This window comes from Tinamus guttatus, unplaced genomic scaffold, assembly GCF_059628265.1.
Source record: "Tinamus guttatus ecotype Peru unplaced genomic scaffold, ASM5962826v1 Tinamus_guttatus_pri_ptg000104l, whole genome shotgun sequence".
NCBI classification, from domain to species: domain Eukaryota; kingdom Metazoa; phylum Chordata; class Aves; order Tinamiformes; family Tinamidae; genus Tinamus; species Tinamus guttatus.
Genome location: NW_028288638.1, coordinates 4,478,476 through 4,494,659, shown reverse-complemented (window position 1 = coordinate 4,494,659; position 16,184 = coordinate 4,478,476). Strand labels below are relative to the sequence as shown.

At 41.7% G+C, this 16,184-nt stretch overlaps 2 protein-coding genes and 1 pseudogene across 2 annotated transcripts in view; all 3 read left to right on the top strand.

The window, feature by feature from the left end:
* Positions 1–118, top strand: LOC148595416 (5S ribosomal RNA; annotated as a pseudogene).
* A 282-nt stretch (positions 119–400) lies between these two features.
* TMPPE (transmembrane protein with metallophosphoesterase domain) lies at positions 401–4,209 on the top strand. Its single transcript, XM_088520865.1, has 2 exons — positions 401–463; positions 2,586–4,209. Exon 2 carries the CDS (start codon positions 2,664–2,666, stop codon positions 3,981–3,983), a length of 1,320 nt encoding a protein of 439 aa, XP_088376991.1. The 5' UTR covers positions 401–463; positions 2,586–2,663; the 3' UTR covers positions 3,984–4,209.
* GLB1 (galactosidase beta 1) overlaps positions 407–16,184 on the top strand; it is a 38,736-nt gene continuing 22,958 nt past the window's right edge. The window contains exons 1-2 of the mRNA XM_088520852.1: positions 407–463; positions 10,285–10,454. Coding sequence (XP_088376978.1) covers positions 410–463; positions 10,285–10,454 — 224 coding nt within the window. The 5' untranslated portion in view covers positions 407–409. The remainder of the gene's footprint in view (positions 464–10,284; positions 10,455–16,184) is intronic.

Genomic DNA, 16,184 nt, shown 5'->3' with positions numbered 1-16,184 from the left:
GCCTTTGGCCAAACCACCCTGAAAGCACCTGATCCCATCCAATTTCGGAAGCTAAGCGGGTTGGGCTTGCTTAGCACTTGGGTGGGAGACCGCCTGGGAATAGTGGGTGCTGTAGGCATCTTTCCCCCTTTTTACTCGTTTCTCAGGGTGGTCCTTCTGTAAAGCACCTCCCCACCTTTTTTTTTTTTTCTTTTTTTTTTCCCCCCTCTCCTTCCGCTGCTCCCCGCCGCAGCTGCAGCACGACGAGCACCGCGGCCACCAACTGCCGGCCCTTCCGCCACGCTGGGCGGGCCCGGGGCGGCGCGGCTCGGCTCGGCGCGGCTCGGCCCGGCCCGGCAGTCAGCTGACGCCTGCGCCTGTCACGGGACGGCTGCCCGCGGAGCGCCGCTTCCTGCCGCCGCCGCCCGCGATGCTGCGGCTCGCGCTGCCGCTGGCCGCCCTGGCGGCGCTTCTCCGCGCCGCGGTGAGTGCCCGCGCGTCCCTGGGCGCCCCGCGCCGCGCTCGGGAGCGGCCGTTGCAGGGGGCGGCGGCCGTTGGCAGCAGTGGGGGACGCCGGGGCCCGCGTCCCGGCGCGGTGCTGCCCGCGCTGCCCGTGTCCCGCCTCCCCGGTAGCTGGGGGTCCGTTCGCGGCCTTTTTCCGTTTTCGCGGATTAAGTCGGTCCCTTACAGCAGAGGTTCGTCCTCGGTCGTGGAGGTGACCGCTGGCCTCAGACACTGCTGCTCAGGGTGTTCCTCAAGCCGTGCTGCTGCCTTGCTACTTCTCCTGCTGCTGTTTGGACTTTGCTTCTCCAAGTGCTGTGTTATTGGGTCTAACTGGGCCGGCCTTGGAGCAGGGGAGTGGGAAGGGAGTTGCTCTTACTAGATAGCTGCGCTCCATTAGGTGATGGCACAGGAAACCTCGCTGCTTCTGGGGTGTGTGGGAAGAAGGAGGTACGTCCACCCCTGTGCTGTGTTTTGGTTGCCTCTCTGTTTGCGTGCCAGTGTCTAGCTAGAGGTCTAGGGAAATCCTTGACCCTTACCGGTGTTGAGAGAGCCATGCTTTGGCACCCGGAATTTCAGTTTGGAGCAAACTGTTAGGAGATATTTGGATGCATGTTTTTCATTGACTGGTGGTTAAAATGATGTGAAAAAGCAGAGCTTTGTGAGAGATACTTATCAAAGGGAATATTTAAAAAGTTGTGATCTCGCAGGGTTGGGGTCATGACTGAGCTGATGGATAAGACCAATGGAAAACTGATCCCAAATGTAGTAGTGTTGGGATAGAAGCACTTGGTATAACTAACAGAGAAGTTGCAAATGGGTAAAGCACTTTATAAAGGAGATAGTGAATTTCTGGAATTTGCTACTGCAGGAGTCTGGAGAAAGATGTTTCTTGTACTCTTATCCTTCTAGCTTTATTTCCTGTAAAAGCAAATATGTACAATAGTATTTTTTTGTAAGAATGTTTTTGTAACAGCTAAGAAGGCTTGAGGAGATGAGACTGTGTCAACCTGTAGCTCCCTGAACAATCTGTGAGGGAGAGAGTCTAGCAAAATCCTGGCTTAGTCCTTAAAAATATTGCTAATGCTAATAATGTTTCTTTAAATTAGCTTGGGAAAATGTACGCTACAGATGAGCATTCTGGCTCACTTGTGTTTGCAAATTTCTGAGCTCACTGCGGAACCTCACAGGGCTGCTTTCGTGTCCTAGTTCTGCAGCACTTTGGGCTGTAATGATTGCTTGCTCTTCTTCTGGTTGAGTATGGTCTGAGAGACAGAAAGCGTTTTGAAAGTAAGCACATGCTACTGTGTGACTTAAACTAGGCTAGCTGCAAAACCTTAAACTTGATCCCTGTTGCAGGTAGTGAAAGATGTTCCATTTTATTTCATCTTTGATTAAAATAAAATAGCTGGATTTGTTTTAAATAATAGTATAAAATGTGGATTTCACTGTTCCTACCAATTTTGAGAACTTTGGGTAATTCCTAAAACTCAGAATTGAAGACAAGAATATTTCCTAATATCTGCAATTTCTAGGGCTGCAGTTGCTTTTGATAGTCACTCCAGTAGAGATTTCACTGCTGCTGTAGAATGTGTTAGTAAAAGCCCTTGTGTTCAGTAAGGGCGATGTACATTGATAACTGCTTTTGAGATTGAGCCAACTGCTTGATAAGAAGAACAGGAAGTTCATGCACTGGGTTAACAGGAGAGGCGACTTAGTCACAGAACGTGACCAGGACTTTGGAATGCTCTAGTGATTATTTCCAGATCCTGCTGTATCATTGTTGTGATCTGCTGCCAGCTCTTTTAAGGAAACATTAAAGGGGCACTATCATTTAAAAAAAAAAAAAAAAAAGGAATAAAAATGGTGGGAGGGCCCCTTGAGGGAGGCAGTCAGAAATCTTCGAACCCATCTGTCAGAATTCTTTGTTTTCAGGTATATGATTTACTCTGCATTGGTACATCTCCTCCCTGTCTTTATGATAGTGATTCTGCATGATCCAGTCTCTTGGGTGGATCGCGCACAGTGATACCCTTGGTTGTAGTCTGGGAAGAGGGGGTGCATGTAATATTTTAAAAAAGGCTGATACTGGTTCCTGGTTGCAGGCTTTGTTGACCCAAGGCATCCCTTCATAACCACATTATTGCCTGCTGGAGACTCCCACAGAAGAGAAGGAAGCAAAGATGATCTCCTTCAAGCAACTGCCCTTTGAAGCGAAGGCTGCAGTGGCTGCAGGTGTGGTTTTCTTCTCCACGATGCTATCGCGGAGCTACCTAGCAGAACAACTGGAGCTCAAGACACGCCGTCGGCTTGTGAGGTTGCAGATGCTACTGTTCGTCAACATGCTCATGTTGATAGGATCTCGTCATGTATGGAGAAGCACAGTCACCATGTTCTCCAGGTCTTCAGCTGCTACCTCCTTATGTTTCATGACATGGAAAATAGCTGTGTTGATGTTTCTAGCTTTGGCACATTCGAGCTTCTTTACGGTGCTGTTTCTTGTTGCAGAAGAGCCCTATTTCTTTTCTTTAGCTGCCTACACCTGCCTAGGGGCCTATATTCTTCTTATCTTCTTTCTCTTCACTCTAGGCTCTGTAGAGCAGGCTTTTAAGTTCTTGGCTGGGAGAAGTGCTAAGGCAGGCAGTGGCAATAAGAATAGCAGAACAGCAATGAAGCCAATTTTGTCAGTCATGCTCACTGTTGTGCTGACCATTGTTGGGCTGTTAAATGCTTCCCAGCCTCCAGCTGTGAATTCAGTGGAGATTCCAGTTCACAAGCTGCCATCAACAATGAATAACCTGAAAGTGGTGTTGCTCTCGGACATCCACCTGGGGCCCACGGTCGGGAAGACCAAGCTTGCCATGATTGTGAGAATGGTTAAGGCCTTGAAACCAGATATCACGGTGATTGTGGGGGACTTGACGGACTCCGAGGCGCAAATCATGCGACCTGCTGTTGAACCTCTTGGAGAACTTAATTCTCCTTTAGGGACTTACTTTGTCACAGGAAACCATGAATATTACACATCAGATGTCAGCAACTGGTTTGAACTGTTGAAATCATTCAACATTAGGCCCCTCCACAATGAGAATGTGAAGATTGTTTCACCCAAGAGCACCGACGACTGGTTCTGCCTGGCTGGTGTTGATGATATTGAGGCACACACGTTACGCTACTCGGGCCATGGCATGGATTTAAAGAAAGCTCTCCGTGACTGTGGCAGTGAGCGTGCCATAGTACTGTTAGCTCATCAGCCAGTTGCTGCAAAGTGGGCCCTTCAGGAGAGGCCAGACATAAATTTAATCCTCTCTGGCCATACTCATGGAGGGCAGATGTTCCCGCTAAATGCTGGGGCTTATTTTCTGAACCCCTTCTTTGTTGGCTTGTACAAAGTTGGGCAGAACACCTTTGTCTATGTCAGCCCAGGGACGATGTACTTTGGAATACCCATGAGGCTGGGCAGCAGAGCTGAAATAACAGAAATAATTCTGCGTTCTCCTTGAGGAGTCTCCCAGCTGACAGACTTCTGCCATCTTTGTTGGTCAGTATTTTGGCTCTTTTGCTCTGGAAGCAAATCCTTTTTCAGGGAAGTCACGGAAGATGTGTTAGGATGGGTGCATCCAGCACTTCTGGTTAAGTTTGAGGAAAAAACACTAACTGTATTAGGTTGTTTGACAAATCAGGGGCATGTTGAAGTGCTGAAGAAATTAATTCTTTATGTTCGTTACTTTTTTGAGGTTCTGCATTTAAGGATAACACTGATGTCATGGAAATAATGTCTGTGCTGTGCATGTTTAGCAATATCTGTATCCTGCTCCTAGTTCATGTTCTGCTGCTTACCTTATGTGGTAGGCAGCTGCCCCTTGTTAAATATCAGAGAGTGAAGCTCTTGCATTGAAATTAGGCATGTGTGTTTTGTGGAGGGCATTGCAGAGTGTCTGTTGAGTATCTAAACTCTAGAAGCCTTGTGTTAAAAGTGTTACTGGAAAAGAACACGTGTCTTTGACTGAGGCAGGCATCCTTAGATCATCTGTTCCACTGTCTCTCTGTAGCATGCAGTGAAGCTCCCAGTCTGAGTGGCTTTGCCAGTGAAATCAGGTACCAGGTAGTGGTGTTGCACAGTTCTTGGGTTTGTTATTTTTCCAGTCAAAAACCTGTGCAGACAGGCATGAGAGGGTGGAAGTAGCTGCCTTTCTGCAGGCCTTGGTACCTATTAATTACTCACTGAAATTTACCCCAATAAAAGCATATGAAACCAAATCCTTAATTAGCCCTTAATTCTACTGCTGTCTGAGCATTTAGTAGCTGAGCTGTTTGTTTGCAAAGGTGAAATGCAGAGCCTCTTCCCCCCCACCGCGCCCCATTCAGTGTTTTTTGTTTGTGCTTAATTTCTCTTTTTGCTGATTTTTCTCTTAGAAAAGTAAGAAGAAACTACTGGAAAATGAGGCAAATGATATTCAGTATAATTATTCAATACATGTTAAGTGATTTTTTTTTTAATTAAGGTTTTTACATTTCAAGTATGTGGTGTCCTTTTTAAGAAAACCACACTTCACAGAAGGTAACTTTGCATATCGTCATCCTGGTTCTCCGATAGACACACAACAGAACAACTGTTAGAGGATAATGAGGAATGGTGAATTTCTCTGCCCTTCCTAGAAAGTCTAACATAAATTGATGTAATTCTGGGACATGTGATAGACTAAAAAGAAACAAACAAAAAACCCCTGCTTTCTTGCTTTCCAAACTTTATGCCCTTGTTAGAGAACCAGCATGCAAGTCAATGAGTAGGTGTTATGCAGCCTGATGAAATAGTTTGCTCTGCTTCCTCCTTCCACCTCAGCAGTGCAGTAAGAAATGCCGGAGGCACCGTAAGCCTGGGAATCCTGCTCCTGCCTCTGATCCTGCAGCCGCAGGGGCTCGTGTGCTGCTTCCTGCCCCTGGTTCCTCTCAGCTGGAGCTGAGTGGGTGACGGCCTAGGGCTTATCCGGGAGCCCCAGGGCAGCAGCATCAAAGCTGTTCAGTGTCCTTCTGCCTTCTGGTGTGATCCGGAACCAGACGCTTCTGTTGTTCAGCCTGTGCTGTGAGGGGAAGGGGGAGGAGGACCACAGGCTTTATAAAAGTGTATTTTTCCTGTAAGTGGCAAATCTGAAGTTTCATCTCATCTGCTGCCTTCAGCCCCGCAAGCCTGAATTTCTACCTGCTGAATGATTTTTGTATCCTGCTGCTCACTAAGAACATCTTTCATTTTTGCTCATGGGAATATTGAGAAATACTGTAAGAGCATACTAGCGAATAGAGTATGTGCATTGGAAGACTGGTTAAAAAGCAGGGGAAGTCGGCCTGCTTTTAGTCTGAAAATCTAATACCTGAGCAGCCAGCCTGTTTACATGTCAGACCAGATCATTTCAGTTTCACAGTGCCTGTAATTCTGTAAACTGTTTTTATGCTTTGCAACACTATGTGCTTAAGTATTTCAGTTTCCGTATGTGTGTAACAGTGTTCATTGCCTTTTTGGGGGATCCTTTTGGCTTTTTACCATCAGTGACATCAAATGGCCTTATGGAGCTCGGAGAGGCTTGATGTCCTGTGGCCTCTCTTTTTCTTCCCAAAGTGCCTGCCTTCATAAATGTGTTGCATATGTAGTAGTGCAGAGCGTTTCCTCCAGTTATCCAGTAAGGTATTTTTCATTTGTTATACCTAGGGTTATTGCTGTGATAAGCACACTAGACATTTCATAGCGCTTTTTTTTTTTTTTTTTTTTCAAAGTAGAAATGGGAAAATATCACATAATACTTTTTTTCTTTTTTTCAAAAAAGACAAAATTAAGCTTTTCCAAAATCTAAGACAGCAATCCCTAATTGTCTTTGAAGTCTTCCTCTGTACTTGTTCCAGTTTGACTTGGATGTCTATGATTTAGAACTATCTTCAATATGAAAGAAGATAAAGGAATTTGGTGTGCTGCTAATTTTGTAATTTTCAAGTTAGTTTTTTTTTTTTTTTGTGTCTGTGTGTGTGTGGAATGTATATGCTTTGGAGAATTTAACCAAAAGAATATATATATCTTCCTACCACAAGGCCAGTTCATTTGGGGGGGGGGGATGTTAAGCGCTGCCAGAATTATGACAGAATAGAATAATAACTTGAGAAAGTTGTATTTATTACAATATATGATCATGGAGCGTGGATTTGAAAATTTGTTAATTGTGGTATAATAAATGCTTTAAAAAATGGGATTTAATAAAACTTTATTCACTTGTCAAGAAAGATGCCTCTATGATCTTTTATTTTATAACAGTATTTGTTGTAGGAGTTTATACAGAACATTTTCGACACACAAACTGTGCTAAAACTGTGCTTTCTAAGTTGAGAGAAGTATGCATTAGATACCATGCAGAGCATTAAGTTTGCAAAAGAGATCACTTACTTGCTATAAGAAAGACCATTCCTTAGTTCTATACTTTTCCATGGGAATATGTGAGATGCAACACTGTACCTATGTACCCAGGGTCTGAATTTCCAGCTAGGCACCAGTTTGATAAAGCATGGATGAGACAGCAGTGTGCAGTTAAGCTGTACCTGTAAAATCCACCTAGCAAACCAGTAGATTCACTACCTCATCTGCTAGAGAGATGGAGATAATTCATTCCTGCAGTATGGTCACAGTCACAAATATACAATATTGACATATCCAGGCATAAATTTGTGATGAGAAACGCTTTGTCTTTTGTTTTTTTTCTCACTGCGGGCCCTATACTACACACTGTAAATAACAGGTAGAGTTGTGCACAATGAGAGGCCTGCTCATTACAGGCAGTGAATGAGGTGAATCTGAGAGAGTGTGTGTGTGTGTGTTAAAAATTCTGTACCATGAGGTTTACATACAAGCAAGGTCATTTACAGATATGTTTGCAGCCTTAAAAGCATTGTCCTTAACTGCTAACTGGTTCGGTGATGATCACTTCCATTAACTGTTTGAAGAAATTCTGGCTTCTGTGCCAGAGATGTCTGTCCTCAGAGTGGAGCTAGGTAACCTGCTGAGTCAACGTTCAGCACCTCTCAGCAGCCGTTTGCTGTCAACGAAGCAAGTGGCTCTTCCACAGGCCTCTGATGCGGTTAGTCTGGGAGCCAGAGCTAGAGAGGGGAACAGCAGCAGTTTTTTTGGACTTTTTTTTTGAACTTCCAAATCTTTTCATAGTTGCATCTGCAAGACAAAATTAAAATCCCTATATAAAGTCAAGAAATGCCACAATAGAAGAACAGATTGCTGACACAGTGGCTCCTGGCCATTCCCCACCATCACTCTCCTTTTTTTCACCTTTTTTTTTTATACTCAGACCCATATATATCGGTGCATTGTTTGCAGTGGCAATTTAGTTGAGATTTAACAGGCTGGAATTATTACAACAACCTAGTTCCCTGGGGAGAACGCCCACATTTGAGTTACTTTTGTCCCAGAGCATTGGGTGATGTGTTGTTTGTATTTCTTAGCTCTGTAAGGCCCTGATTTTATGGACACAGGGTATGTGCATATCTTTGTGGAGAGTTATCTCAATGTCTGTGAAACCGTTTTTGTTAAGCAATGTTAAGAATAGGTCTGTGTTTGTGCGACTGAAGCTTAAAAAGCCTCCGCTATGCAGATATTTGGCAGTCTTTTCAGTCTCACAGCTCTTTTAACTGTGCTGAGGGCAGTAGTCTTTTGCCATCTAATATATACAGTCACCACGTGCCATGTTTTTATATGGCACTTGTTTGGCTTTGGCAGAGTATTTTACATTGTTTTGCACATATAAGACACACTCCACGGCTTGATTTTAGGCTTTCTATTAAGACATTGCTTATACCATAGTTGCAACACACTGCAGGCTTCCTCCTCCTTGCAGCTCGTAGTCTTCAAATGTTTTGAAGTGTCACCTCATTCAGTTGCTCCTTTTGCTGATAGCATAGGGATAGTCACATTTACTCAGCAATTTCTTTCTCTAGCTCTCTGGGGAGTGCGGTTTGTACTCTGCCCTGTACTTCGTGCTCTTTTTATTCTGACCCGTGACACTGCCTCGCAGGGCACTGGCTCCTTTTGCTACGGTGTCGCGCTAAAAGTCTCTTCCCAGTTGGAGGTAGTGGCGTTGGACAGAAGTTTCAGGACTTGGAGCCTTATGGTTATATTTCCTTGCTGTATTTCACTCCTTCCATTCCTTTCTCTTTACTTTTTCTGTAGTTGTACACGCAGCTGTAACTGAATTGCTTACCAGTGAGCTGGACAAAGTGGCTTCATGGAGTAGGTTCCTCACAGCTCTGCTGCCTGTTGGTCGCTACTCATCATCCTTGGGCAGAGCTCCGCAGATGGTGGATACCTCAGGTGTAGTGGGGCCACCTGGGCCTGTGTGGTGACTTGCATCTCCCTTTGCACCATCATCAGTGAATCAGTTTCCTTATTGCTAAGCTCCCTTCTCTGTGTGGGGCAAGCCCAGGCCCCTCTCCTCCAGGGTAAGACAAGCCAGTGCCTTTCAGTAGCTTTTGGATTGCTTCCCTTGGAGCAGTGTAACCTTGAATGATCATGTGTGTTCTTTTTTTCTTTCTTTTTTTTTCTGAACAGTTCTTTATCTCCCGTGTGCTCCATATTGAATCTAATAAAATAATAAAATGCAACTGCAAAGTCATAGAACATGGAGCCATTTTTAGCCAATAGTCTGATGTAGTTTGTGGAGGACAAAACTAATTCTTGTCGTAAGAATGACAGGAATATGTGAGAGAAATGTAAGATGTGAGATGCTAAGGTTTTTTATGCTTTTTGAAGGCATAGGACAAGGCAAAAAAAGATTTTTTTTTTAAAGTCCTTGTATTTAGCAAGTTACTTGATGCAAAAGTGTTACTATTGATCATAGCAGTTTGAATCTTATTAAAAGTCACAGGTTTATTTGAGGAGTGATCCCATGTTTCTGGAGTTAAGGTATTGCTTTGGGTAGGAAATGCAGATCCTTATTCCTAATTTTCCTACTTTTTTAAGTTTACTATTGTAAATGTTTTAGGCATATTTAGCTAGAAAAGTATGGAAAGCAGTACCAGGTATTGCTTGTGCTTTACAATACACTCTTATCTTCATAGATGATACATCCTGTTTAGTGGTGATTCACATATTTTCTGGCCAGATGTCTTACTAAATCTTCTTTTCTTTACCACTTTTTCTGCATCTCCAGAAGTGGGTAATCTTTAGTGATTCTCATAAACATATGCAATTTCCCAGACAATAATCCTTTACTTACTAGAAAATAAGCTTTCCAACAGTGCCCTGGAGCATTTGGAGTATGGTATTTGTTCCTCAGAAGCATCTGGCTGTCAAGCGTGTCTAGACCTCAGTGAGACATTAAGTGGGAAATAAGGTTATGTTTCCCATAAGTTCAGGGAGTTGATACATTGGGTGCCAAGAACTGGCTTTCACCAAATCAGTAAACCTGTCCTTTTTAGTTCAGCATCGTTTGTGCTGGTATAAGCAACTGCAAAATGTGTCAATGTAGAAAGATGCTGCTATATAATTGCTAAAAGTTGAGAACCTCTGTGGCATATTTTGGCATAACACTGAATCCTGTCCTTGCTGCCTACCTGCAAATGTGTTGTGTTTAGACCAAGGTCTACTAGGCTCAGTGCACTACTTACAGAGTGCAGAGCCATGCTACACCACTTATTTTAACCCCGTTGTACCTCCTATTCAAGGCATCTTAGCGCTGTTGTTATATAGGTGATTTTCCATGTCTTTCATGGCAGAAGAAGCTTATGTTTTGTAACCTTTTCTTTTTTTTTTGCGTGCAGAATATACCCCAGAGAAGTTTTGGTATCGATTATGACTGTAACTGCTTTGTCAAGGATGGGAGCCCTTTCCGTTACATCTCAGGCAGCATTCACTACTCGCGGATTCCCCGCTATTACTGGAAAGACCGCCTGGTGAAGATGAAGATGGCAGGGCTTGATGCCATTCAAATGTGAGTAATCAGTGACTTTTAAAATGATTTGTAGGCCTTGTGTTAACTGCTACACAAAGCAGTTAAGTGGGATGCTACCATTGCTGCTTATTTATTAAATAGCATGTGGAAAAGCTCTGCAGAAGTGAAGGGTGGTACCAAATGACCTCTGACAACTTACATTGGGACAGCTTGACGTGTTACAGCCAACAGTCTACCTTTCTGCTGATAAGCAACACCCCTTGCTTCACATTGTGGTGTATAAATGTGACCTGAATCAAACATTCAGACGGTGAACTTTGGCAGCTGAGAAACAGGCCCATTCTGTGCTCTGTCTCTGCCATGGGCACTGCAATCTCTGGTAAAAAGACAGACTCAATGTAACTTCTTATTACAGTTTAGGCAGCTATTAGTTGTGTGGAGGTGGTATAGGAAAAAAGCATGTGGAATTTGAAGGTACCAAACCTCTTGTCCATCTTTCTTGTCTTTCCTATCAGTTTGTGTCCTTGCTACAGTGAGGGGCAGATAAAAGAATGCAGCCTGCTCTGCTTTTTTGACAAAGTTTCTTTTATGAAGAAAGAAGAGTTGTAGAGAGATGAATCGGCACAGTCTTTTCAAGCACGTGTTGCAATTGCCCTACATGACTTCTTTCCTGAATTGTTACAGGGCTTAGAGCTTCTCTTTGCAACAGTCTCTTATGCTATTACCTGCCAGACAGCATTGGTTCTGGAGGCTGCAGTGGACAGATAATCCTGCAGGCTGGGACTGTTTGTTCTGGTTCTTCTCTGTGCTGTGATATTGTAGTGACTTTTTGTTTGCTCATTTTGTTTTGGTTTTCTGATGAACCAAGTGAGCACATTTTGCCTTTTCCTTACATGAGAATGAAGGGGTTAAGCAACACACTTGTTGAAGACTGTCAGAAAAAAATTCTGAGAGGTGCCTATGTTGTTGTAGTTGTAGTAATTTTTGCTGAAGTAAAAGTAATCTCAAACAGAGATTACACAAATCTCTTTAACAAAATTATATCTTCATGGTGTCCTTCTTGAAAATCACTCTGGAGCTCAACACTCTCTGTTACTTTCCTATGATTCTGTAGTGCCTCATACTTCACTAATGTCTCTGATTTATATTCCTTTCCCTCACCCCCAGAACACGCACATACATATTTAGTGCCTTCTGTTCATATACAACTTTTTCAAGTGGTCCTCTCTTTGTTTCTTTGAATTTGCCTTTTATTTGCTGCATTACTGGTCTTATTCAATAGGCTTTTTTTTTCCTACTCTCCTTCTGTCATTGTTATTTAATGGCAAAATGGCGAAATTGCTACAGGAACCTTTTTTTTTTCCTGTTGCTTTCTTTTTCCTCCCTTTGTAATTCATTGGTTCCTCTTCTTCCTCCTTATGCAATTGCTTACCTTTTTTTTACCCTTTCTTTTGCTTATTGCAGCCTCTTATACTTTACTGTTCCACATTACTGTACTTCTAATCAGGAAGGAGTAGAGGTTGCTTGTGTTGCTGCTGTTGATTGGTCTCCGCTGGCCTGAAGAGAAGTGAGCTGTGTTTATGAACAAAAAAGGAAGGCTAGAGCTAGCAATTGTGCCCTAAGGCTGCAGCCTCAAATCACAGAATCTGAGGTGTTGCTGGATCAGAGAGGATAGACAACAGGTTTTTCCTGAACCTCCTTTTCTTTGTAAAGCTGCCTAGAGTTTAGTTTTCTCCTCCACCATTGCTTTTCTTCAGATTTATTCTAGTATTGGGATCGATAACTCCTAAATGTGTATCTTATCAACAGAAGGTAATGCAGTGCTCTACATTTTCTAAAAGATTCAAGTATGTGCATCTTTCCATTTTAGCATGTCTCTAGATGCTAAAAACCTTTTGTATGAAGGCATTACTGCTGCTGATTATTGAGATGAGCCAATAATTTTTCATTTTACCCAAAGTAACTCTATTTTGTGTACTTTTTGGAAAAATGGGCATCGGGCTGTATTATTGTTTGGTTGTGGTTTTGTTTTCTCTGTCTTCTTGTCTTCTCCTCTCTTTTCCCTGTTCTTTCCTGCATCAGTAAAATTATTAGCAAGGAACTGAACTGCACACTGTGTGAAGTTGTTCTAAGGTGGGCAACAGCAAATCAGACCTTTTGTCAGAAGATTGCTCTGGGACCAGTGCTGGGGACACCTTTGAAGACTGCCATTTTTTGCTGCTTGGGGCTGCACCCGTGAGACAGGAAAGGTCCTCATTGGGGTTTAATATATGGGAGCCATTCTGTTTTTTCTCAGGGTGATCTCAGTGGGGCCTACCATGGCAGAGGAAACAGGATCCTTTTATTACAGGATTGTCCTAATGGATTCTGCTTTGTCAGAGCTAATCAGACCTGCTCTTCTTCTTTCTTTCTGCAGTCTCGTTCCCAAAACACTGCCTATGCCTCCAACATTCAGCTGAGGTTTGACTCAGCAGCTGATATGGGACTCCTGAACGGGAGAAGTCAGCATGTATCTGTAGCAGTCTCTGCTTGGAAACATCTTAATAACAGAATATGAGAAAACACATGTCATGTTAAAATTCAAAATACAAAGGGCTAAGCTTTCTAATAACAGGTTGAAGTTTGATGCTGAGCTTGGTGTGCTGTCTCAAAAGGTGAGGGATACCTAGAAACTCTCTTCCCGGCCTCTTCAGGTAGCACACAGAGATATGTGGTCATGCAACTGCAATTGTCTTTGTTTTCAGTTTCTCAGCTGTGTCTATCAAGTACAAATAAATACAATGAAAAACATCTGTGCAAGACTGAAAGTCAGTTTTTTTTTTTCCCTATGGAAGAGGTCAACAACCACTAGGTGGGGCTAAATATTTACAGGTCTAAAGAAAAAAATAGCTTTAAAGTTAGAATGCTTTTCTTATAATAACCTGTGCTTTACTTAGCAGGAGTAAGTACTTGCTGTAACATAACGAAAAAGCAGCTTAAGCAATTGCTGTCACCCTGTAACAGTCTGTTAGGTGATGGACAGTATTATGATGTTCTTCCCTAGTCATCTTTATTTAGCTCAAAAAGATGTAGGGGAGGATTTGCTACATAAATATGCCTGTTAATTCATTCTGGAAAGAGATTTGTCTTTTTCTGCAGTGTCAGGTTGGTAATTCATAGTCAGATGGTGCCATTTTAGTAGGACCTGCAGGACCTTTTTTTTTTTTTCTATTAATACCGCTGCCATACAACTTTTTTTCTGATTTTGTATTTTTGCCTTTGCTTTTTCTTTTGCAAGAGACAATGCAAAGTGCTAAATATTGATTTGATGTCAGCTGATATTAGAGCATTTAGAATCCCAACTTTGTTCTTCAGTAGACTTGCGATTACTCCCCATTTGCTAAATATATGTATTACATACATGTTAATTACATGTATAATAATACGTGTATTATTATGTGTGCATACAAATAATAATATGTGTATTACATCAGTGAAAACTTGGAGCATAGTTAGACCTGATGTAGCCTCTTGATTACATCTTGAAATAGCCCATTACTTTCCTAGCAGATTGTGTGTTGTTACTCTGTGATTAATTTTTGTTCTATGTTTTGGTTATACCAGCTAGCCTTTATTTTTCTTGTTTGCTTGTAGGAATGCCGGAGAGTACCCAAAGCCTTGTTGAGGGACTTACCTTGCCCTAATTCTTTAAGCTTGTTTTTCTGTGAAAGAATGGAGTTAGATCTGTATCTTCCTGACAAACACCAATTGTTGTTTTATTTTTCACATCACTGAGGTTTTTCACCTCATGTATGTTTTTACACATTAATTGTTCTGTAGCTTTTCTACCATCTTTTTTAGGTTTGGAGTTCAGCTGTTTGGCATGTAATTCTCTGGAATACCTTCTCCCATGTTTTATTTTTATTTTTGAAGACTGATACTATCTTCAGTCACATATATATATGTATATATGTGTGTATATATATATATATATATATATATATATAGGTATAAAAGTCTAGGTAATAATTTTGAAAATAACATAGATTTTATGGCTTACAGCAAAATAAGATTATAGTGATCACCTGGATAATGGCAGAAGGAACGGGAAAAGCAGCCACAAAACAGGTTTAATGTGTCAAAAGTTGGATGCCACTGTTTCCACAGCTATTTTCTCAATCTATTGTCTCAGTAAGAAGTGACATAATTTAGAAAGTGAAAACCATCTCTATGGTGATGTACTAATTGTAATAAAAACAATAATATTGATATTCTTCTTTGTACATGGGCTGTTTCAAATTTGGGAGTAGCAGATGCTTTTGTTTTTTTTTCTTCATGGTACTCTTTAGTACTGGTTTCTTTGATTTAGTTGGTTATTTATTTTGTTCTAAATAAATATTCAGAAGTAGACAAATGTCTACTATGATCTTAAGTATTGGCCATCAACTTGCTCTGCCAATTGACAAGTAGGCAAAGTAGTTTAGAAAACTAAATAAATGTTGAATGTACTTATGCGTGTCTCAACATCATTAAGTTCGCAATTACTTTGTTTCCAAAGAACTTTGTTTCCAAAGAACTTCAATAAATGCACTGTTTTTAGAACACTTAGAGGAGATTGATAAAGGGAAAATCTGCATTTTGACTTCTGAACGCATTGCTTAAATTCCATCTGGCTATTGAGATTCTAAACATCATCTTTTCAAACAGAGGTTTACAGTTTGGACATTTGGGAGGAAATAAATATTAGCATATTATTAAAGTTGCTGAAGGATTGTCATTCTTGCATTGGATGTTCATGCATTCATGTTTCTGAGCGTGGCCGTTTCAGTAGTGTGCTCATGTAAAGGTTCCTGTTTTTCTTGCCTATTGAAAACATTTTTTTTTTGCACTCCCTACCCCACCTTGAGTAGTTTTTACAAAACTAACTCTTGAATGTAAAAACAAAAAGTTTTGTCTGAGAGGCTCTTTGGTTGATTAATCACAGTTTTGTTTTACAAATTAGTGCAGAATTTATAGTCTGGAACAGTGGCAGCAGTTCTCTTAGAGCACAAGCATTATTTGAAAATAAATAAATAAATAAATGCATAGGAAATAAGTTTTCCTTTTATCTTGAATCCTTGCTCAGGCTCTACCGATCTGGAATTTAACATCCTACCTAATACTCTCACAAGCCAAAACTCTCATGCTTCTTGTACAAGGGTGTAAGCTGTAACACAGTATGTAGAATTTCTTATATGTGTTTCTTATCTTGCCATCAAGTGTAATTTGTATAATCTATGAGATATTCTGTGGTCAGGTTGTGGTTTGCAAAGCTTTGGAAGAAGAGGGGTACTTTATCAAATAGTTTTGCTGGCTTGACGTTTCCATTACTTGGTTGAAATGAGGCACTAATTTGTCCAGGCTTCTAGACACCTTAGCATACCACAACCATGCTTCCTATGCGATTTATTTTTTTTCAGAACCTGTTTTGCTTCTGGTCACAGAGGATTTTCAGGACCTGGATGTAAAATCTTCTGAGGCTTAGATATTTTTAGCATCTTTGTGGTGGCTGCAGCATGGACTTGCCAGCCCAGGTGGTGCGCCCTGTGCAAGCTGGGGCGGTCTGTTCTTGGCAGGTGTTTGCTGTTTCTGGGAAGCAAGTTCTTGACCTTATCTTGCATGGGTGGTTTTCAGTGTTCATCTCTTCACAAATTGCCCATTGGCACCCTTACAACTATCAGTGTTTTAAAATAACAAGACCAGAACTTGTTCCTGGGTTGATAAGGATTCCCACAAATATAACCTGAAGTA

What these genes read in the sequence shown, in the direction of transcription:
- TMPPE (XM_088520865.1), top strand. Translation starts at nt 2,664, where the DNA reads ATGATCTCCTTCAAGCAACTGCCCTTTGAAGCGAAGGCTGCAGTGGCT.